At 37.8% G+C, this 25,019-nt stretch overlaps 1 protein-coding gene across 3 annotated transcripts; it reads left to right on the forward strand.

Annotated features, from left to right (window-relative positions):
* Positions 1-39: 39 nt before the first annotated feature.
* Positions 40-24,683, forward strand: LOC134825092 (sushi, von Willebrand factor type A, EGF and pentraxin domain-containing protein 1-like). 3 transcript variants are annotated; one of them, XM_063837228.1, is made up of 23 exons: positions 40-44; positions 5,278-5,344; positions 5,488-5,892; positions 6,235-6,423; positions 6,534-6,704; positions 7,223-7,411; positions 7,515-7,685; positions 8,102-8,506; positions 8,849-9,037; positions 9,160-9,330; positions 9,896-10,084; positions 10,207-10,377; positions 11,983-12,168; positions 12,333-12,415; positions 12,572-12,677; positions 12,855-12,976; positions 13,118-13,357; positions 14,826-14,980; positions 15,118-15,233; positions 15,436-15,614; positions 15,766-15,919; positions 16,120-16,235; positions 24,336-24,683. In XM_063837228.1, the coding sequence occupies exons 2-23, from the start codon at positions 5,287-5,289 to the stop codon at positions 24,417-24,419; spliced, it is 3,849 nt and encodes a 1,282-aa protein (XP_063693298.1). In that variant the 5' UTR covers positions 40-44; positions 5,278-5,286; the 3' UTR covers positions 24,420-24,683. The 3 variants fall into 3 exon arrangements, with proteins under 3 accessions (XP_063693298.1, XP_063693299.1, XP_063693301.1); XM_063837229.1 differs by having other exon boundaries at positions 7,226-7,411; XM_063837231.1 differs by lacking the exon at positions 8,102-8,506.
* The last annotated feature ends 336 nt before the right edge of the window (positions 24,684-25,019 follow it).

Here is a 25,019-nt window from a genome sequence, read left to right on the forward strand (position 1 = left end):
TGATGACGTTATCAATTGGGGTGTTCATGACGTCAAATAATTTGTTTATACAATGTAAACTAAAGTGTAAACAATTATTTTCAAGACCTGTGGTCGGAAATGGCTGTATCTTTTATACTTTTGAATCTATGGACAATTAAATACAGGCTACAATTGACTGGCAAAGCGTCTATCCCTGAATATATATATATATAGATAGATTTTACCAAAACCCATATTCATGGGTAGAGTGGACCGCTGCCAGTGTCTCTCTTTCCCAAACAAAAGGAAATGATATTAATTTGATTGACCGTTCTCAAATGCAAAATGATACCGAGAATGAAATCGGTCGCTCGCTTTTTCCATTCATTCACGGCTTACGAATTGTAATAAATTTCGATTGATTACATCAGTCAGATGCTGTAAAAATCTCTTTGGGTTGCGTTCGGATCGATACCTAGTATTTCGGGGTAAGGGTAGTAGTTATTGCTTATTGAATTAGCTGAAGTTTATTGAATCTTTATTGCCGAGTACAGCTGCCTTTGGGTAGATCTTCTTAATCTATTACAATTGTAAATGAATGGGAAAAGCGAGCGACCGATTTCATTCTCGGTATCATTTTGCATTTGAGAACGGTCAATCAAATTAATATCATTTCCTTTTGTTTGGGAAAGAGAGACACTGGCAGCGGTCCACTCTACCCATGAATATGGGTTTTGGTAAAATATCATCTCTTTTTGATTATAATGTCAGGGTACTTTATAAAGTCGAAATATAAACTGATATCTTCATTAATTAATAAGGAGGAAGTTTCAACGATTTCGAAATTTTCCTTTAAAAACATTTCCTTGTGTTTAGGTAAGCATATCGGTCGATCACTGACTGAATATGCCACCTAATACTCATTCAAGTTGGCATTAAATTCATATATAATGACATTAAACTGTCGTGGCAAAGCAGAATTTGTTGGAAATCACGAATGAGCAAAATTCTCACCTTTCGCACGTGCAAACTTTGAGCGGACGTTGCGTGCGCATCCAATATTGAATCGCCGTAAATTTTTGCATGTAATTGTTTTATATATAGTTTGATAAGCATGCAAAGTTTCAAAGTATTTCAAGAAGAACTGTAATCACAACGGCACTCTAAAGTTGACAGAAAATGACGAAAACAGCAATTTTCAGTGATTTTAGCAATTTTCTATCAATTTGGGCGTGTCCCCACGTGTGCAACTTTTCGATTTTCAACTTTAAAACTAGCCTAATGCACAATTTATACCTATAGGAAGCAGAACTGAGCTCCTCAACTCAAGGCATGGCCCAACACCAGAGAATACTAAATCGCAAAATTGACGTTTTTATAAAATAATTCTTCAAAAAAGCACAAACTTCAATGACGAATATCTTTATGAAGGAGCAAGCTAGAAAAACTTTCCGGTAGATTTTCAGAATGCTTGAACAATTATCTAAGATGAAAATCTCCTCAGATTTTGAATAAAATTACTCCTTAATGGTTTAAAATTAATTTTAAAAGTTATTACTTTGTCAAAAATCAAGTTTTATAAACGGTTAACTTGATGACGTCATCAAGGGGTGTTTATGACGTCAAATAATTTTTTTATACAATGTAAACTAAAGTGTAAACAATTATTTGCAAGACCTGTGGTCGGAAATGGCTTTATCTTTTATACTTTTGAATCTATGGACAATTAAATACAGGCTACAATTGACTGGCAAAGCGTCTATCCCTGAATATGTATATATATATATATATCACGACAATCTGTCGTAAAACAGGGGTTCTAGAAAACCCATTTCCCGATACTCCTGAAACCTGAAACTTTTTTTGCAGTCGATTTGATCAACGTCTAGACGCCCTGAAAAATTTCAGATCTCTAACTCAATTTTAACATGGTTTTTAAGGCACCTGAATATGGCGATTTTGGGTTTTTTACCGAATTTCGTATAACAGTGCTGGCGAGTATTTTATGCAAATTTCTTATAAATCTCAACATAACTATTTTTTATTCCTGTCATCTTTGACATCAAATTAGAATGTTTTGAACTAAAAATAATTCTGCTTAACGACTTCCGATGAGTCTTAATGCCTGGAAAACTCCTGCCGGAGGCGGCGGCCTTCGGCCGCCGCCCCCGGCCGGAGTGCACGCTTCGCGTGCACAAAAGAGGCTTGTAACGTGTACCAAAGGGGGTATAATAGTAAAGGGGGTATAATAGTAAAGGGGGTATAATAGTAAATGGGGAACATAGTATACCCACAATAAATGCAACGGTCGTGCTTGCCAGCACTGTGATATCACGACAATCTGTCGTAAAACAGGGGTTCTAGAAAACCCACTTCCCGATGTTCCTGAAACCTGAAACTTTTTTTGCTGTCGATTTGGTCAACGTCTAGACGCCTTGAAAAATTTCAGATCTCTAACTCGATTTTAACATGGTTTTTAAGGCACCTGAATATGGCGATTTTGGGTTTTTTACCGAATTTCGTATAACAGTGCTGGCGAGTATTTTATGCAAATTTCTTAAAAATCTCAACATAACTATTTTTTATTCCTGTCATCTTTGACATCAAATTAGAATGTTTTGAACTAAAAATAAATCTGCTGAACGACTTCCGATGAGTCTTAATGCCTGAAAAACTCCTGCCGGAGGCGGCGGCCTTCGGCCGCCGCCTCCGGCCGGAGTGCACGCTTCGCGTGCACGAAAGAGGCTTGTAACGTGTACCAAAGGGGGTATAATAGTAAAGGGGGTATAATAGTAAAGGGGGTACATAGTATACCCACAATAAATGCACCGGTCGTGCTTGCCAGCACTGTGATATATTCAGGGATAGACGCTTTGCCAGTCAATTGTAGCCTGTATTTAAGTGTCCATAGATTCAAAAGTATAAAAGATACAGCCATTTCCGACCATAGGTTTTAAAGATAATTGTTTACACTTCAGTTTACATTATATTTAGAAATAATTTATTGTCATCATCATCACTTGATGACGTCATCAAATTAAGTGTTTTTAAAACTTGATTTTTGACAGAATAACAACTTTTCAAATCGATTTATAACACCATTAAGGAGTAATTTTATTCAAAATATGAGGACATTTTCCCCTTAGATAATTGTTCAAGCATTCTGAAAATCTATAATGAGGTCTGATCGTCATCTTCGTACAACTACAGCATTCGATGTCTGTGTGAAGGTAAAATGGTGATATCCTCTGGATCAGGCAGAGGTCGAGTGTTATCGGGATCGGATTATTTCTGTAGTAGTGGAACAGCAATACTAAGGTAATGGGACTACTGCGGACCCTCTACCGGCCAAACATTGTTAACAAAGCCGCAGTCAAGGTTCGGTGAACGGTAGTTAAAAGCGCTTAAGGGACATAAGTCAAATTGGTAGAGCAACATCATGTAGTGGACGTCTTAAGAAATGAGGAGTAGGTAGAATGTTAGGTTGCTCCTTTATAAATCGTCTTTTTCTCCGATAATAAGTTGACATCAAGTCTTGAAAATTATTCGAGAAGAATCTCGAATAATTTAGTTGCAGCGTGCCACATGGCTATCTAAACTGCAAACCCAACCCATTGCTGAGCAAGGCCTTTATCTTCTCCGACGAGCGGGATCATCAATAATGAGGTCTGATCGTCATCTTCGTACAGCGTTCGATGTCTGTGTGAAGGTAAAATGGTGATATCCTCTGGATCAGGCAGAGGTCGAGTGTTATCGGGATCGGATTATTTCTGTAGTAGTGGAACAGCAATACTAAGGTAATGGGACTACTGCGGACCCTCTGAAAATCTACCGGGAAAGTTTCCTACCTTGCTCCTTCATAAAGATATTCGCTATTGAAGTTAGTGCTTTTTTGAAGAATTATTTTATAAAAACGTCAATTTTGCGATTTAGTATTCTCTGGTGTTGGGCTCTCCCTTGGGTTGTGAAGCTCAGTTCTGCTTCCTATAAGTATAAATTGTGCATTAGGCTAGTTTTAAAGTTAAAAATCGAAAAGTTGCACACGTGGGGACACGCCCAAGTTGATTAAAAATTGCTAAAATCACTAAAAAATTGCTGTTGTTACCATTTTCTGTAAACTTTGGTGTGCCGTTGTGATTACAGTTCTTCTTGAAATACTTTGAAACTTTGCATGCTTATCAAGCTATATATAAAACACCAACACGCAAAAATTTACGGCGATTCAATATTGGATGCGCATGCAACGTCCGCTTATAGTTTGCACGTGCGAAAGGTGATCATTTTGCTCATTCGTGATTTCGAACAAATTCTGCTTTACCACGACAGTTCAATGTCATTATATATGAATTTAATGCCAACTTGAATGAGTATAAAGTGGCAAATTCAGTCAGTGATCGACCGATATGCTTATCCAAACACAAGGAAATGTTTTCAAAGGAAAAATTTCGAAATCGTTGAAACTTCCTCCTTATTAATGAAGATATCAGTTTATATTTCGTACTTTATAAAGACATTATAATCAAAAAGAGATGATATTTGACCAAAACCCATAATCATGGGTAGAGTGGACCGCTGCCAGTGTCTCTCTTTCCCAAACAAAAAGAAATGATATCAATTTGATTGACCGTTTTCAAATGCAAAATGATACCGAGAATGAAATCGGTCGCTCGCTTTTCCCATTCATTTACAATTGTAATAGATTAAGAAGAACTACCATACCCGAAGACAGCTGTACTCGGTAATAAATATTCAATAAACTTCAGCTAATTCACTAACTACCACCCTTATCCCGAAATACTAGGTATCGACCCGAACGCAACCCAAAGAGATTATTACATTTACAGCATGTGATCGATGTAATTTATCGAAACCTATTACAATTCGTGAGCCGTGAATGAATGGGAAAAGCGAGCGACCGATTTCATTCTCGGTATCATTTTGCATTTGAAAACGGTCAATCAAATTGATATCATTTCTTTTTGTTTGGGAAAGAGAGACACTGGCAGCGGTCCACTCTACCCATGATTATGGGTTTTGGTCAAATTAATTAAACAGAAATTTAAGTTAGACGCCAGTCTGTGATAGTACAGCTGATGCTTTAACAACATTACTCCATTGTCACAACATGACTTTTTCTCTTCGAGTGATATAGCCTTGAAACATGCATTCCAAGGCTGTATCACTCGGTACCTTCATTCCTAAATAAGAATCTGTGACGAATTTCTGTCGACTGTCAGACGATGATATATTATTGTATTAACGTTTAAGCAGTTGACTGATTTTAATAATTTGTGTAACTTGAATATGCTCATGTCTAGCGAACAGATGATCATGAAGACAAAGATAATCCTCTTTACGACGCTATTGTGGTTATCCATCCAAGGTTAATGTACAAAATTGTAATATTTATTTTTACATCACGACCTAAACTTATTAGAATTAACACAGAATACATAATAAGTACACAAATTAAGTTGCATTCTCTAATTAGTGAAACAAGACAATTTATCGTGCTTATTATTTCAGGTGAAATTATAGGAGAGGTAGATGGTGAAATAACACCTGTTTCCGTGTCTATGACTAAAGAAGTTGACTCACGTTATGTGGCAAGTAAAGCTACAGACAGGAATACAGAAACTCAAGCTTATTCACCAGGAAATGACTCCTGGCTTAAAGCTAGGTTAGACAAGCAATATTGTGTAGAGGAGGTACGTCATTGGATTCATCATGCTCTTCAAACACACACATGCTCGAGGGACGCGTGTACCTGCAGTGGTAGTTACTGCTCCGCTTGGCCCGTGTCAGTGTACTCTGAGGATGGAACAGACCCGGACAATGCTCCTTCTGATTGCATGATAGGAGACACTGTTAAATTTGATGGGAGTGTTATAAAGTATACTTGGGTATCTGAACTAGTTATCATTGGGAGAGGTAGGAGTCTATATCATTGGCTTATTATTATGCTACTTTTCTACAGTCTGGTGAAAGTTACACAGGAGCTTTTATTTTTAAAGAATACCATTATGGAACACTATATATTGATTCATTTGTTAATCATTGGCCTACTTTGTATTAAAAATAATCCATGCGAAGTTATTATTACAGTATTAATTATCGTAAAGCCGTTGTAAACTTAGTGACAAATTAAAATAAAGCTTTCGTTCTGTTTAATCTCCCAATTAGAATATTGATTAGAATTTATTTGCAAATCATCATTAAGCAGTTACACAGTATTGTTCACTTTTGATAAGAATTCTGATGATTTCTTTCCAGAAGTGATTGTAGCATCTGATAGTGATTGTAGCACGCCCATCATTGAAAAAGGCACGGTAACACCGGATTCGGAAATAAGTTCTGGCGCCTCATACAACGTGGCCTGCGACAGCGGGTTCGTGATCTCTGGACAAAATACCATCACCTGCACCAACAGCGAGCTTTCTATATCCCCAAAGTGTCTACCAGGTAAGGTTACTTACTAAATCATCATTAAGTACTAAGTAGTTAGTAGTTACACAGTATTGTTTCAAAAGTGAACTTCACTTTTGATAACAATTCTGATGATTTCTTTCCAGCACCTGATTGTAGCACGCCCATCATTGAAAAAGGCACGGTAACACCGGATTCGAAAATAAGTTCTGGCGCCTCATACAACGTGGCCTGCGACAGTGGGTTCGTGATCTCTGGATCGACAACAGTCACCTGTATAAACGGCGAACTTTCCGTATCTCCAACTTGTGTACCAGGTAAATTTTACCATACATATCATGACTTTTAAAGATAGAGTGATAGCTCAGTAAAAGCAAAAGTTGTAATAATAGGATCGGAAGTGTTACTAGGATCCCCTAAAACTCTAATCATAAAACTCTAATTATAACGACTGTTAATTTGATATTGTCATCATAAATTTGATGGGAGTGTTGTAAAGTATACTTGGGTATCTGAACTAGTTATCATTGGGAGAGGTATAGGAGTCTATATCACTGGCTTATTACTATGCTACTTTTCTACAGTCTGGTGAAAGTTATACAGGAGCTTTTATTTTTTAAAGAATACCATTATGGAACACTATATATTGATTCATTTGTTAATCATTGGCCTACTTTGTATTAAACATAATCCATGCGAAGTTATTATTACAGTATTAATTATCGTAAAGCCGTTGTAAACTTAGTGACAAATTAAAATAAAGCTTTCGTTCTTTTCAATCTCCCAATTAGAATATTGATTTGAATTTATAAGAATTCTGATGATTTCTTTCCAGAAGTGATTGTAGCACCTGATAGTGATTGTAGCACGCCCATCATTGAAAAAGGCACGGTAACACCGGATTCGGAAATAAGTTCTGGCGCCTCATACAACGTGGCCTGCGACAGCGGGTTCGTGATCTCTGGACAAAATACCATCACCTGCACCAACAGCGAGCTTTCTAAATCCCCAAAGTGTCTACCAGGTAAGGTTACTTACTAAATCATCATTAAGTACTAAGTAGTTACACAGTATTGTTTCAAAAGTGAACTTCACTTTTGATAACAATTCTGATGATTTCTTTCCAGCACCTGATTGTAGCACGCCCATCATTGAAAAAGGCACGGTAACACCGGATTCGAAAATAAGTTCTGGCGCCTCATACAACGTGGCCTGCGACAGCGGGTTCGTGATCTCTGGATCGACAACAGTCAACTGTATGAACGGCAAGCTTTCCGTATCTCCAACTTGTGTACCAGGTAAATTTTACCATACATATCATGACTTTTAAAGATAGAGTGATTGTTCAGTAAAAGCAAAAGTTGTAAATAGGATCGGAAGTGTTACTAGGATCCCCTAAAACTCTAATCATAAAACTCTATAAATTATAACGACTGTTAATTTGATATTGTCATTATAAATTTGATGGGAGTGTTATAAAAGTATAAAGTATACTTGGGTATCTGAACTAGTTATCATTGAGAGAGGTAGGAGTCTATATCATTGGCTTATTATTATGCTACTTTTCTACAGTCTGGTGAAAGTTACACACGACCTAAGCTTATTAGAATTAACACAGAATACATAATAAGTACACAAATTAAGTTGCATTCTCTAATTGAACTGCGGGTGCTAAGTAGTGAAACACGACAATTTATCGTGCTTATTATTTCAGGTGAAATTATAGGAGAGGTAGATGGTGAAATAACACCTGTTTCCGTATCTATGACTAAAGAGGTTGACTCACGTTATGTGGCAAGTAAAGCTACAGACAGGAAAACAGAAACTCAAGCTTATTCACCAGGAAATGACTCCTGGCTTAAAGCTAGGTTAGACAAGCAATATTGTGTAGAGGAGGTACGTCATTGGATTTATAGTACTCTTCAAACACACACATGCTCGAGGGACGTGTGTACCTGCAGTGGTAGTTACTGCTCCGCTTGGCCCGTGTCAGTGTACTCTGAGGATGGAACAGACCCGGACAATGCTCCTTCTGATTGCATGATAGGAGACACTGTTAAATTTGATGGCAGTGTTGTAAAGTATACTTGGGTATCTGAACTAGTCATCATTGGGAGAGGTAGGAGTCTATATCATTGGCTTATTATTATGCTACTTTTCTACAGCCTGGTAAAAGTTACACAGGAGCTTTTATTTTTAAAGAATACCATTATGGAACACTATATATTGATTCATTTGTTAATCATTGGCCTACTTTGTATTAAAAATAATCCATGCGAAGTTATTATTACAGTATTAATTATCGTAAAGCCGTTGTAAACTTAGTGACAAATTAAAATAAAGCTTTCGTTCTGTTCAATCTCCCAATTAGAATATTGATTAGAATTTATTTGCAAATCATCATTAAGCAGTTACACAGTATTGGTCACTTTTGATAAGAATTCTGATGATTTCTTTCCAGAAGTGATTGTAGCATCTGATAGTGATTGTAGCACGCCCATCATTGAAAAAGGCACGCTAACACCAGATTCGGAAATAAGTTCTGGGGCCTCATACAACGTGGCCTGCGACAGCGGGTTCGTGATCTCTGGACAAAATACCATCACCTGCACCAACAGCGAGCTTTCTATATCCCCAAAGTGTCTACCAGGTAAGGTTACTTACTAAATCATCATTAAGTACTAAGTAGTTAGTAGTTACACAGTATTGTTTACAGTATTGTTTCAAAAGTGAACTTCACTTTTGATAACAATTCTGATGATTTCTTTCCAGCACCTGATTGTAGCACGCCCATCATTGAAAAAGGCACGGTAACACCGGATTCGAAAATAAGTTCTGGCGCCTCATACAACGTGGCCTGCGACAGTGGGTTCGTGATCTCTGGATCGACAACAGTCACCTGTATGAACGGCGAACTTTCCGCATCTCCAACTTGTGTACCAGGTAAATGTTACCATACATATCATGACTTTTAAAGATAGAGTGATTGCTCAGTAAAAGCAAAAATTGTAAATAGGATCGGAAGTGTTACTAGGATCCCCTAAAACTCTTATCATAAAACTCTAATTATAACGACTGTTAATTTGATATTGTCATTATATTTATAAATTTGATGGGAGTGTTGTAAAGTATACTTGGGTATCTGAACTAGTTATCATTGGGAGAGGTAGGAGTCTATATCATTGGCTTATTATTATGCTACTTTTCTACAGTCTGGTGAAAGTTATACAGAAGATTTTATTTTTAAAGAATACCATTACGGAACACTATATATAAATTCATTTGTTAATCATTGGCCTACTTTGTAGATAAAATAATCCATGCGATGTTATTATTACAGTATTAATTATCGTAAAGCCGTTGTAAACTTAGTGACAAATTAAAATAAAGCTTTCGTTCTTTTCAATCTCCCAATTAGAATATTGATTAGAATTTATTTGCAAATCATCATTAAGTAGTTACACAGTATTGTTCACTTTTGATAAGAATTCTGATGATTTCTTTCCAGAAGTGATTGTAGCACCTGATAGTGATTGTAGCACGCCCATCATTGAAAAAGGCACGGTAACACCGGATTCGGAAATAAGTTCTGGCGCCTCATACAACGTGGCCTGCGACAGCGGGTTCGTGATCTCTGGACAAAATACCATCACCTGCACCAACAGCGAGCTTTCTATATCCCCAAAGTGTCTACCAGGTAAGGTTACTTACTAAATCATCATTAAGTACTAAGTAGTTAGTAGTTACACAGTATTGTTTACAGTATTGTTTCAAAAGTGAACTTCACTTTTGATAACAATTCTGATGATTTCTTTCCAGCACCTGATTGTAGCACGCCCATCATTGAAAAAGGCACGGTAACACCGGATTCGAAAATAAGTTCTGGCGCCTCATACAACGTGGCCTGCGACAGCGGGTTTGTGATCTCTGGATCGACAACAGTCACCTGTATAAACGGCGAACTTTCCGTATCTCCAACTTGTGTACCAGGTAAATTTTACCATACATATCATGACTTTTAAAGATAGAGTGATTGCTCAGTAAAAGCAAAAATTGTAAATAGGATTGGAAGTGTTACTAATATCCCCTAAAACTCTAATCATAAAACTCTAATTATAACGACTGTTAATTTGATATTGTCATTAAAAATTAATTTGTACCTTCTGCCTGTTATTATTTAATATTTAAAATTTTTTGTGTCTAGTGGCCACAGTGACATGCCACGAGAAAGAGATAACGTTGACCCTTGAGCCCTTGTCGGTAGGGTTTGCTGGGCCGAACCTACGCGCGTTAAAAAGAATTTGCGCTTTCATTTTAAAACGTTCACTTTGACAAACCATAACCAATAACTCTCCACCAATCAAGTCAAATTTCAATTTTAAAATATCGAAAGAAAGTAGAAAACTTTGCCAACATGAAAGGGGACTCTTGTAAGGGTAAGTAAAAACGCGATCTTCACCCTCAAAATCGACTTTTAAAGCTTCATACATTTTCCGCCGAAATTATAATTCTTATATCGCAAAACATCCCCCTACCTCCCTGCACCTCCCTCCCCCCCTTCTCAACCCCCCTTCCTGCTAGGATTTCTTTTTGCTTCTGCAGCTGAACTATGAACTCTCAGCTCTCTCGCTTGATTCACGATGTCAATCCTTCGCATCTCGCCGATCTGGTTGCGAGAAGAATTATTTGATGCGCAGCGCGACCCAGTAGTGCATCGCGCTACAACTCTCTCGCCTACCCAGAAAACCTTACCGTTTGCTGGGCTCGCTAGAGGTGATAGATTTTCAACAGCACGTTTGTCGTCGCGTGTCAGTGTCACGTCAAGTTTACCTTTCGCACGCTGCATTTAGCCAAGTAGTCATGACAACGACATTGCTTTGCAAAATTTAAAAGCTGTGATCTTTTTTTTAGCCCAAAATCAAACTTTTCGGTTTAATTCAGAATCTAAGTTGTCCTTGTAGCGCGATGCGTTACTGTGCCACGCCGCGCACTCAATGAGGCTTCTCACAGCTAGATCGGCGAAATGCGCTACTGTGCCGCGCCGAGCTGCCATGAATTGACATCGTCAATTAAAGTTGTCCTAAATTTGGCTCCTGGGGAGCTAACCTTAAATTTACGAGACCGAAATTTTGTTGAAAACCAGAAGGTTCTATTTATTTTACTTTTGGAGATATATCTCCAAAAGTAAAATAAATAGAACTTTCCGGTTTTCAACAAAATTTCCGTCTCGTAAATTTAAGGTATACACCAGTCGGTAGGGTTTGCTGGGAGGACCGTCGCTAGCCACCTCATATATCCAAACCCGATTACTCATTCCCGACGATCTTTTTGCCTTTGGCAAGAGCAGGGAAAAAATCATAGTGCTCTGCCTCTACAAGTACAGCGGGTGAACCAGAAAATTATAAACTTCTAGCTCGACGAACCATATGTACAAAGTTAGCATGTACTTACTGGACGGCGCTCAGGCCTCAGCCTGTCATTCCGCCTGGGGTCCCCAGGTAAGCATGTACGAGTTTCTTTATGATTTTAAAGAGCTGGTCAAATAGGTAGTCACATGACCATGTCGGAACTATTTAATCTGACCCGGAACTCTAGAGTTGTGCAAATCGGCGGATCTGGCTATAGAGAACGGAGTAATGACCGTACACAACGGAGCTACAACGCCCTACGAGCAGGGAGAGAAGGTCAGCTACAAGTGCAATGATAGGTTCAAGTTGGTGGGGAACAGTGAGCTGACTTGTAACAACCGAGCGTGGAGTTATGCCGCCCCTCTTTGCAAACGTAAGATATGTTACAGTTAGCGCGTGAGGAAGTAACGAACTTGTATATCAAACTATCAACTGTATATTGACAACTCTCACCAGTTAGTTCGAATTGATTGATTAATCAGAGGAAAGTTTAAAAGAAGTAAAAAAATGAAAAGTTAAAACAACCCACTCAACCAGCTGTTAACGCAAAGTGCCCGTCATACGAAGTGAACAACGGCAAGGTCATGGACGAATCATCCGGCCCATTCCTTACTACTGAGGTGATAAGACATACTGATAAGGATTGATAATCATGAGATCCTATTCCATTTTAATTGCAGTAATCTAGAAAGTTCTCATCCTAGAAAGGTGAACATCTGTTGCAATTATTCACATGTGAACTTGTTTAAGTCATCAAACTAACACTCCCTCACTAGAGCGTCAGTGCGATATGTGATTACGGCTACAACCTGAACGGAACCAACCCCCGGGTATGTGAGGATGCAGGATGGAAAACAGATGCTCAAAATTGCGTTTACAAAGGTAATTACTAGTGATTTTGTGACGGAAAAATATTATTTGTATGAAAAATAAAGATTTTTTGTTAACCAGTGATAAGAGCGATTCCACTTTATTACAGGGCTCTTCGTGATATCGTAGATCAAATTAGTTCTATAACCGGAATCTAAAATTCTTACTAACAAGAGTTTCCCCGAACAGAGGGAAGATGTCCGCCACTAAAGCACTTGGTGCACGGAGGTCTCTCATGTAATGGAGGTGACATTAAAAATTCGTGCACTGTCTCATGTGACCCAGGATACATTTATCTGAGCGAAATTAAGGTAAACATTAACCACGACTCCTTGTGTTACCGTGCCAATGGCCAAGCTGTTAATTAATACCTCGATCGTAAAAACATAATTATATTAAAAAAACATTAATATATAGAGTATATAATTTTCCTGACTTCTGTTATCCTACAGAAAGTGACCTGTCAAGAAGATCTACGGTGGAGCCACCAGTCCTTTACCAACAGTCAGGGAAACTTTGCCGCATGTGCTAAACAGGAGACCCCCAAGTCCCGTGTCTTAGAAGCAGAACTTTACCTGGACGTGAATTACTGTAAGACAGATCCAGAGAAAGCAGCTGTGGTTGCTGCCTTTGAAACTTACATCCATTCTGGTTCTGCGGCTGTGCCCTGTGTTACTGGTGCTAAATGCACGGTTAGTTTCTCTTTCAGTAACTCCTTAATTAGTTTGAGAAGATCAGTTTCAACATGATAACTCCTGACCCACCTTATCATAATTACATTAAGGGGAGATACACCAAAAACGTTTTTACTCCGAACATCGATTTTATTTTATATTATGGTTAAATAGACAAAAAGAATAAGATTTCACACCTTCAAAATTTTCTAAAAATATTCCCTCATCGAGAAAAAAAATATTTTTCTTTTTCGAACATTTTTTAAATTTTGAGAAGTCTGTCACTGTAATACCGATAGTTCGGCCATTTTAAAAGTTTTTTGGCTGATTTTTTTACTGAACATTACTTGCAATCCGTACAAGAAGCCATTAAAAGGATTATATAATTAAACAATAAATGACGAAGTTACAGACCAAACAAGGTCGAAAAAATAAAAATTGAAATTTTTCCCACTTCTAAAGTTGTACATCTCACCAATCACCCGGGTCAGCAGATATCGCTTCAAAAATTCTTGTGAGTGTAGCTGATGATCATATCAAACTTTTTGGAGTAGGATTTTTTTCAGATTTGAGTTTTAAGCTATGCAATGTGGCCTCAAACGACAAATCTTTTAGTACGACATTTATAATATTTAAAGACACAAAATTTGTAAAAAAATGTGTACAATTTGAACAAAATTTATACAAGGGGGGACCCTTGTGTTCGAGCTAGAAAATTATTTAAGACAATTTGTCTTCTAAAAGCACCTATTTGGTACTAAAAGATTCGTCTTACCAAGCTGATTACGATTCTGTAAAAATTATTTCAAAAAAAACTGATACTTTTTGAGTTATAGGCATTTTAAGCCTTAAATCTGCCTTTTTTGCCCTTTTTTACGATGAATTTTACTAAGTCGTTTGAGGCCACATTGTATAGCTTAAAACTCAAATCTGAGAGAAATCCTACTCAAAAAAGTTTGATATGATCATCAGCTACACTCACAAGAATTTTTGAAGCAATATCTGCTGACCCGGGTGATTGGTGAAATGTACAACTTTAGAAGTGGGAAAAATTACAATTTTTATTTTTTCGACCTTGTTTGGTCTGTAACTTCGTCATTTATTGTTCAATTATATAATCCTTTCAATGGCTTCTTGTACGGATTGTTAGTAATGTTCGAAGTAAAAAAATCAGCCAAAAAACTTCTAAAATGGCCGAACTATCGGTATTACAGTGACAGACTTCTCAACATTTTAAAAATTTTCGAAAAAGAAAAATATTGTTTTTCTCGATGAGGGAATATTTTTAGAAAATTTTGAAGGTGTGCAATCAATCTTATTCTTTTTGTCTATTTAACCATAATATAAAATAAAATCGATGTTCGGAGCAAAAACGTTTTTGGTGTATCTCCCCTTAAGACTGTTCTTCAAAATTTGATTATCACCCACGTACCGTGTAAACGTCATTGTTTATACGATAAAATTAAATCATCTCAACACTTATCAGGTACAAAATACCAGCTGTAAGAATAGTGATGGATCGAGTGTAGTGAGCTTTGAGCTTCTGCAGAATGGAGACCTCTCTTCAGAAAACGCCTCCACTCTTACTTCCTCAGATTCAAGGCTCAAAGAGCTTGTCAGCACCGAAGCCATGACTTTTGAGTGAGAAGGATATTTAAACTTTGAAATGAATGTAGTATTTAAAGTGTGGCATATCAGGGGATTTCATTGAACCGATTGCCATAACTAAAATAGTTTGATAATTTTGGACATAATTATGAATTCAAGACTTTTCTCAGAGTAACAACATCAAAGAAGAGAGCGACTACGAGATTCACAGCTGAGGACGGCAGTTATACCGGGAACGTAAAAACGGCTTGTGAGGCTGGGTTTGCTCAAATCTCGGGTTCATGCAGTGAGTCATTTAATAGTAGAATAGTGTTAAGTGTTATCAACCTACCAGTACCATTTCATCAGTCTTAAACCTCTGTGAAGAGAAGATTTGTTGCGTTATTCATTCATTACATTTGTCTGATCTTGCTGTAAAAGCCTCTTCAATATAAGAATATGAATTGAACGATGATCCATTTAAACCTCCTAATTCGTTTCATTTTCAGTCACGTGTCCGGCGGGATACCACATCCCGGGGGTATATATCTGTAACGCATGTGCGGTGGGAACCTACAGTACGGCTCCCAACTCTGTGGGCTGTGAGAAGTGTACCGGTGGATCCACTACTTATGGTGAAGGTAGCACCAGCAGTGGCGATTGTAAGGAACTCTGTAAGGTTCCTGGGGTGAGTTTATCTGGGGAGAATTGTTTATTCTTCTGAAACTTTTCACTATCGAATACACGCGAAAAGTTCATTGAAATTTTGATATAAAAAGTTCATATGAAATTTCCGGATATTTTAGTTAGGGATCTCAGTTTGACGAACCTTCTCTCAGGTGACACACGGCAGCATGTCTCCTCCAACAGGATATAACGTAGATCCCAACACACTCATCAAGATGACTTGCGACAATGGGTCCGTTCTGCACACGGGAGAAGAGAAGTTTAAATGTAGTACTGGCATAGTTCCTACTTGCAAGGAGGATGGAGGTAAGAAACTTGGTTCAATAATTTCGTATCTCTGCAAATTGAAGAATTAGTGTCCACGGTGAGGGTAGGGCAAATCTGAAGTAACTGGCCCGAAATGTGCAAGTATACATGTGCCTCGTTTATTAATTTACGCCCCGTGAGTCTGACCAAGAAGGCATGGTATTCTTCTAGATTAACACTGATATGTTCAATAATGACAGATAAAGTGAGTGATGGTGGAGGCTCAACAACAGTGATCATAGTCGTGGTTGTGGTGGTCCTTGTCGTGCTAGCAGCTGTAGTGATTGCTGCATTCTTCATCAGAAAGAGATACTTGGTAAGAACTTGATTAAAATTATATTTTATTACTGGAATTTGTAACTGAGATTGACTGATTTGCATTAGATTGCATTGAAAGATTGAATGGTATGGATGAATGTATTGCGCACAGTTATTACTCATGATTATTGATTATTAAAATCAATCTGATTTCATACTCAGAATTGATGAATTACCGACAAAGTGACTGAGTTCGAACCCGATTATAAATGAAGGATTACCTTACTCGGGATTATTATAACCGGGATAAAGTGGTGGGTTTTGGAAGATTCCGCCATATTTTTCCCGGTCAAAAATTTTACCAGTCATAAAAAAACCCGCCGACTCAGATTATGGGGTTCCAAGGGGGTGGTGATCATCATATTTTACCTGAAGTCTCATATGTGCTAGAGAAGACTTTTGAAGCAGTGGATGGAGGGCTGTAACTTTATTGGCGGTTGCTACCATTATTTCGTTATAAAAATCACAATTTGGTTATAGAAATCAGATTTCAGGGTGGACCGTGATTCTCACTTTTCTTGCCCATGAAGTGAGTAAACTGTGCCACTATTTCATGGTCCACGGTGGATTGATTACTGGAGCAGTTGAAGATGCAAAGCCAAGACGTTCCCCAATACCAAGCGGTGGGCAGGAAATTAAGCTCCGGCTGACCTTCAGAGCAGTAGCCCCATTAGCGGACAAAATGAAAGTCTTGTTAAGACAACAATACAACTTCGAATTTGACGGTCAGCAGCAGGGGGATATCAATAATGATAATGGAGGGGACATTAGCGATAATGAGAATGGGAATACGCTTTAATGAAGATTTGACTTATTATTGCTATAGATTTATTTTCCTTTAACTACTAGACGTGTCTTTTTTTCTATTTCTGAGTAATATCAGTAACTGTAAATTGAAATAACTTCTTTAACAAGTAACAAAAACAGAAATTTCGGTTGAAAATTTGTTGACCTCTGAAAAAAAACTTGAAAGGTCGGCCACCGGTAAATACATGACCGGGATAATTTGGCGGGTTTTGGGAAATTCCGCCATATTTTTCCCGGTTATTAATTTTCCCAGTCATAAATTAACCCGCTATAATATTCCCGAGTAAGGTAGCCAAATGTTGATCTAACATTAGCATAGAATTGCACTCCTTTAATTTGCATGTTGATTGTTGATTTACACTCAATTCTAGAAGAGGGTAGGGCGTGGCCCTGAAACTGTTCTGGTCAATAAGAAGGCTCCTACTAATGGTCATGGAAATGGGAGTGAAAATGGTGAAAATGATTACCATACTAGAATTTAGGTTTAAGTAAGTTTGCTGTTCAACGTGTGCTATTATAGCCGCTCTGAGCTGAACAGCTCTCTTCTGTGTGTCTACAATGTTCGATGTCAAACTTATAGCACAGTGGATATTTCTAAATTTCATTATTTGTTTTTCTACAAGTCATTAAATCGCTTCATCTATCTTACAAAGTTCCTTTGGTGTAACATCTTGCTTGGCTGATGAATAAGGTATGTGTGCTGCTTCACAACACGTGTACGCTGTCATGTTTATGTGAAGTATTACAAAGTTACAAGATACGAGTAAAAGAAGGAGGAGATTAGAGCGCCTCAAATTAAATAGATAAGATGTATTATATTATATTCCCAGTATGCGTTTGTAGCTGTAAACGAAATTTGGATTGTGATTTGTAGGACCCTAAATGGTAGTACTAAATCATCGTGCAGCCAATACAACAATGATCCATATCATGAAGTGAAAATGTCCCACACTCGTTGCATGAAAACAAAATGCTGTATGTTCATTAACAGTTCACCCGATAAGGATTTTAAAAATATATGTATATATTTTGTTGCTTGATCAATGATCAATTTAGGAAAACTATATTTTAACAACGAAATTCCTCACCTATATCATAATAAAATCTGTAGACATATTACTGTCCTCATGCATGTCCAAGAAGTTCCGGTCTAAGTCCGGTTGTGTATATCATCGGTTACTGTTCTTGGGTTCCTGGGTGGTTCCATTACATCTGGCCTCTCAATTGGTTTTGGTTGTGGTTCTAGTTGAGGTTCTGGTTCTGGTTCTGGTGCTCGTGCTGATTTTAATGCCGCAATCTGCAGTGATGACCTGCTCTTCCACTGTTCGACATTGTTTAGCGGTTTTTTCTTTAAAGTTCTACCTCCTATCTTGCAACCTTCGAGAGATTTTAAAGAATAATCTTTAAACCCCTAGTGATCTTCTCAAACTTCTTGCAACTTGATTTGAACTTAGATTTTTCACTTGTAGTGAAGTAGTGAAGGTAACACAGGCCAACACGACAACGAGAAACAGAAATAACCGCATCGTGATCGAACTTTGATGAATTGAGTTCTGGTCGATACCTTTGGTTATTTAAAAGTAATCTAGGACGGTGTCACAACGTTATCACGTGATCGCTCTCTTCAATTATTATTTGATCATCACTACCTTCCTGTTCCTCTTTCTCGACAATTAGTTAATATTAAATTTAAGTTGCACAATTCTGAATACTCCGTATTATTAAACGTAGTCTGACTCGATTAAAAGAAAACTAAGGTTCTAATAAGAGAAGGTGACGAGATGGAAATAAACTGATACATAATTATATTATATATAGATGTGGAATGTGGATACTGGCGGGGAGGTGATAATTGTTTGTTTACGTTTTAGGTGGCGCCTCTATTCAGCAGATTGAAGAGGTGATGCAAATTGTATATTATAGAACGCTTGTAACACTTGTTACTCCTTCTTGTTACCCCCTTCGAAGGTCCCGAATTATTTTCTGAACGAAAACTTAAAAATAACCGAGAAATCGACCTTCTTATTAACTCATTTTGATGACTGTTACTGACCTGAAATTGCACGAAAAATCGATTTAACTAGGTTTTAGAACCTATAAACACTTCCTCATCCCTCAAAATGGATGTTTTATATAGCTAATACGAGCAACAAGCAACATATATTTTGATCCTTCGGTTCTACTCATGACCTAGGGCCTAGGGAGTTAAGCTGAAACCGAAAGATCGAGGCGATCCTCAGTCCTCACCTTAACTGATCCAACAGGTACTAACACAATTTTCAGATAGATATGTTCGTTGCAATATGTTTATTGCAGCCTTGCAACTTGAGTGAAGAGCAGAGTACGAAAACACATAGCAGGTTAACAACTTATTTCGGTGACTGTTTCTCACCTACCATTGTGCGAGACATCGATTTAGGTTGGTTTCACAGCCCAACAACACTCAAAATTCATGTTTTACTCAAGCAAAGAACATTTTGATTCTGCAACGAAAGAACAAGGATATCGTCTCGTTAACAACTCGAACAGGTACTATCACAATTTTCAGTCAAAAGAAACACAATGAATAAGGTAGGTAACCAACACCATGATATAACAATCATGATAACAACTGAATTACATTTTTTTCTGAACAACGGGCAGCCATGCACTCCGTGATCCTGACCGAGCAACCAATTGTAATAGCTTATAGCGGTGTTATGTCACGTGACGCCGATCCGTCCACTCACAAACAGGAAGAGTGACCTTTTACTCTGGTCGGCACCTCTTCTGCATCTGCATGAGATCAAATGAGAAACTGAGAGGGTGCACGTGAACGCTAACAGGGTGCATGTCAGCACATGACCCATGAAGCAAATTCTTAGTTGCCTGTTTAAATTTCTTCCTTGTTTATCGTTTTAGTTGAAAATTCCTTTTTAATCAATCTTCAGTCAGAACTTTAAACCATGGGAAGCGATCCATAATTGGCTTCAGCACGGCAAATATAAAGTGGTGTGAAGAGTTTATACACACGTTCATCAAGTTATTCTGTTACACACAATATTTATCTTCTTTGTTAACAATAGCTTCGTGATGCTAAGGAGAATATTTAAACTAATGTTAAGATTCATTGAGACCTATTGACGGGACATGTTTTACATTTTCTTATTGTCCTACTGCTTTGTTGACCAGCCTCATAGAGCTAGCTCTGTGAGGCTGGTCACGGTACCCACGTCTAACAATTTATTGCACATTTTTTACACGCTAACCTAACCAGCTGATGGTCATATTGATTATCATGACATAAATGTTATTTATAATGAATCTGGTTACTACATTTAAACCCAATTTAACGTGGAATTTGGACGTGTCACAGTTCAAATTTGAGTGAGCCGCCCTGTCAGGCTGTCAATAGCTGTCTAGGAGATGGTCGGCTCGTAAATGTAAAAACCGCCAGGTATGACCGGTGCCGGGGTTTCTCATAATTATCATAGTTCCCTACCTCTGTAGCTATTCCCACGATAGAAATCCTATTTTGATTCGGTAACACGACTCCTGTCCGACAGCGACAGCTGTCCGACAGCGACATCTGTCCGAATCAGGGTACCAGAAAAAAACGACATCTGTCCGAAATTGTGACCTGATTTCAATACGACACATTTCCAATTAGAGACATGATCTAAACTGTTACTTGCTAAATTGTATACGTAACATGTCCAATTTGAGATATGATCTGAGCCATAGTTTACTACCACAGTTTATTTTTCGATAGCTTTGAGGAAATCCATAGGGTTGCTGTAGTTGTCGTAACCATCTACAATTCTCTGAAGTTGTCCATCATAACGGATCCATTTGGGTGCACGTGGCTCAGGTAGTTCCCGCCAGTCTCTTTTGGTTTTCTTCACGTCTGTAACAGGAGAGTTTGGAGTCAGGTACTCCTCCCAGATGTTGGTCTGCTTAACATGCTTCAGGAGGGCTTTCTTGTAGTGGAAGTTACATCCTCGTCTGGTAGTGGAGGGCCACACGGAAGCAACTTGCTCGAGATTCGTAACCCAATCCACCGACTGCTTCAGATACGATGGCCGTGATGAATGGATTTCCAGTAGATTTCATTCGAAGTCGAATCACTTCGGGTTTATTTTGATAGCTTTGATCTATTGTAAACCAATTGCTCCTATTCTCACTAACTATCGGAAGATTTACGTACTAAAGTGCGATAACGAAAGTTCGTGTTTTCCGAATGTCATTATACTACTATACTAATGAACGTTATAAATTCGAGATTTTGGCAGAACCTACTAACCTACAGGTGGACATGACAAGGATTAAGTTTGACCCATTTCCCGAGCCAACTGTCAATAAACTCAATAATCACTTATGCCTGAGCGAGCATGCTGTCTCTTTTACACAAAACTCAGTTACAGAACTTTAGTATGTAAATCGTCCGATAGTTAGTGAGAGGAGGAACAATTGGTTTACAATAGATCAAAGCTATCAAGATAAACCCGAAGTGATTCGACTTCGAATGAAATCTACTGGAAATCCATTCATCACGGCCATGAATCAAAATAGAATTTCTATCGTGGGATCAGCTACAGAGGTATGGAACTATGATCATTATGAGAAACCTCGGCACCGGCCATATCAGACGGTTTTTACATTTACGAGCCGACTATCCCCTAGACAGCTATTGACAGCCTGACAGGGCGGCTCACTCAAATTTGAACTGTGACATGTCCAAATTCCACGTTAAATCGGGTTTAAATGTAGTAACCAAACTCATTATTATAAATAACATTTATGTCATGATAATCAATATGACCATCAGCTGGTTAGGTTAGCGTGTAAAAAATGTGCAATAAATTGTTAGACGTGGGTACCGTGACCAGCCTCACAGAGCTAGCTCTATGAGGCTGGTCAACAAAGCAGTAGGACAATAAGAAAATGTAAAACATGTCCCGTCAATAGGTCTCAGTGAATCTTAACATTAGTTTAAATATTCTCCTTAGCATCACGAAGCTATTGTTAACAAAGAAGATAAATATTGTGTGTAACAGAATAACTTGATGAACGTGTGTATAAACTCTTCACACCACTTTATATTTGCCGTACGGACGCCAATTATGGATCGCTTCCCATGGTTTAAAGTTCTGACTGAAGATTGATTAAAAAAGGAATTTTCAACTAAAACGATAAATAAGGAAGAAATTTAAACAGGCAACTAAGAATTTGCTTCATGGGTCATGTGCTGACATGCACCCTGTTAGCGTTCACGTGCACCCTCACAGTTTCTCATTTGACCTCATGCAGATGCAGAAGAGTTGCCGACCAGAGTAACAGGTCACTATTAGAACAGTGATTATTGAATGTACGATAGATAACAACCGATACTACAGCGGTGGATTCAAATGTCACCTGGTCAAACCCGGGGTGGACTATTTACATAAAGCGTCCCAACGGCTCCTGAAACATGGTAGAACTTGGTAAGCTCGGGAAATTGGGTCAAACTTAACCCTTAATGTCATGTCCTCCTGTAGGCTTTACCTTATGAATTTATAAAATTCGCTAGTGTAGTTAGAGTATGGCGACACTTGAAAGCCACGAACTTTAGTTGCTCAAAGCTATCAAAACTATCATGGTGTTGGTTACCTAACTTCATTGTGTTTCTTTTGACTGGAAATTGTGATAGTACCTGTTCGAGTTGTTAACGAGACGATATCCTTGTTCTTTTGTTGCAGAATCAAAATGTTCTTTGCTTGAGTAAAACATGAATTTTTAGTGTTGTTGGGCTGTGAAACCAACTTAAATCGATGTCTCGCACAATGGTAGGTGAGAAACAGTCACCAAAATGAATTGCTAACCTGCTGTGTGTTTTCGTACTCTGCTCTTCACTCAAGTTGCAAAGTTGCAATAAACATATTGCAACGAACATTTCTATCTGAAAATTGAGTTACTACCTGTTCGATCAGTTAAGGTGAGGATTGCCTCGATCTTTTGATTTCAGCTTCCCTAGGCCCTAGGTCATGAGTAGAACAGAAGGATCAAAATATATGTTGCTTGTTGGTCGTATTAACTATATAAAACATCAATTTTGAGGGATGAGGAAGTGTTTATAGGTTCTGAAACCAAGTTAAGTCGATTTATCGTGCAATTTTAGGTCAGAAACAGTTATCATGAGTTAATAAGAATGTCGATTTCTCGGTTATTTTTAAGCTTTCGTTCAGAAAATAATTAGGGACCTTCGAAGGGGGTAACAAGAAGGAGTTACAAGTCTTACAAGCGTTCTATAATACAAAATTTTCATCACCTCTTCAACCTGCTGAATAGAGGCGCCACCTAAATAAAAAACGTAAACAAACAATTATCACTTCCCCGCCAGTATCCACATCTATATATCAGTTTATCTCCACATTATACTTTTATTATTGTCTGTGGTCAATCAATATATAGCGTGATCTACAGTCTGCAATCTAGATATTATATAAAACACAGTACGAGTTACCGGGGCCTCATGATGCAGCCTCCTCCATAACAATGGAGTCTGAATCCAGCTAGACACCAACTTGTAGTGATCAATCGAATCAGCTCCCATTAAGATTACATCCATACATAGTCAAACAGCATGAGACAAGTGGAAAACAAACGAACGAATAGAATTCAAGTTCGTAAAAGATCGTCGCTTGAGATTGGAGATTTCAAAACTCTAATTCGACAGGCGAAATTCTCTTGTCGAGCTTTAGTTTGTGTCGGACTTTAGTATGTGCCAAACAAGAGTCCAGGTAGCGCACACTTGTTCGACAGAGTCGAACTTAAGGGTTGTCGAACTAGAGTACGTATCGAACTCGGAACTACAGTACGTGTCGAATTGGAGTACGTAACTAGCCACTCCTAAACTAGCCACCCCTAAACTAGCCGCCAGCAACTCCTGCGTAAGTGACCGTGTCTTCATGTTATACAGTTTTAGGTTTGCATCATTGATCATTGTTATAACTTTATAAGTCTTCGTATTCTTGTTCAATTCATCTTAAACGGTTATGCATTGGAAGCATTTTTAAAAATTAGTTAGTAAGCATGGGAATTCTGAATGCTAATTTAATATCGTCCCCCACCCTGTTATATCAATATCTGATTGTTAAGCGTGTATTTGATATTGAATTTATTGTATTAGGTACGGCTGTAAAGAAGAACCTTATAAAAGGGTTTTACACAATTCAAACAGTAAACATATGATCCATGCGAGAATTAATCGAGAATCCCGCACTACAATAAAAATTTATCACGGACGATAATTTTAACAAATATTCCCCCCTAGTACTCATCTGACCAGAACCATGCTGTGAGAAAAACAGACAACAGAGCACCCGTATCAGAAACCGCAGAAACGCAGAACATATAGATGTTAATTTGCTGTCCTGATCAAGGACCAAACCGGACAGATTTTTTACTTTGTTTAACTGCAGAAACTTGTGTTTTTAAAAGAAGACAAGTTTCTATTCTAATTTATTGATTATTATATTTATTGAAATAAACATATAATATTCATTACTCCAGGAGTGATGACCGACAGGATATATAAAAAAATTAAAAAAATGAAACTTGTGTTTTTTAGTGTTTATAGTTATAAGTCGATAATTGGATTTTTATTAAGATTTACTGCTTAAAATCCAATACACAACCTTGGCTTATGTTCTTACTTGTTAGACTTAAAAGAGAATTGATATTTTTTTGCTCTACAGAATTTGATTTAATAATTTTAGATTTTGTTTGTAAATATAGTGAAGATTTATTGCAGAGCAGAGTTTCATTCAAACATGTAATAGAATTTTGGATTTTACTAATTCACTCGCCAGCGCGCTATCACGTGTTTTTAATGCCGTGATTTCATTGGTCACCTCTATAACGCGCATTGTTTGTGACAGGACAGTTTTTTCACATAATTTGTCAACCGCGCGTGCAATAAACTCAATTTAAGCTCCGCTTTGTGACCGAAATGGGC

This window comes from Bolinopsis microptera, chromosome 13 (genome assembly GCF_026151205.1).
Source record: "Bolinopsis microptera isolate Bmic1 chromosome 13, MBARI_Bmic_1.0, whole genome shotgun sequence".
Lineage (NCBI taxonomy): Eukaryota > Metazoa > Ctenophora > Tentaculata > Lobata > Bolinopsidae > Bolinopsis > Bolinopsis microptera.

Coding starts and splice junctions, on each gene's coding strand:
- LOC134825092 (XM_063837228.1), top strand. CDS start 5,287: ATGATCATGAAGACAAAGATAATCCTCTTTACGACGCTATTGTGGTTA. Junction 6,705..7,222: donor ATCTCCAACTTGTGTACCAG/GTAAATTTTACC, acceptor ATTTCTTTCCAG/AAGTGATTGTAGCACCTGAT. Junction 12,678..12,854: donor TCAAAATTGCGTTTACAAAG/GTAATTACTAGT, acceptor TTCCCCGAACAG/AGGGAAGATGTCCGCCACTA.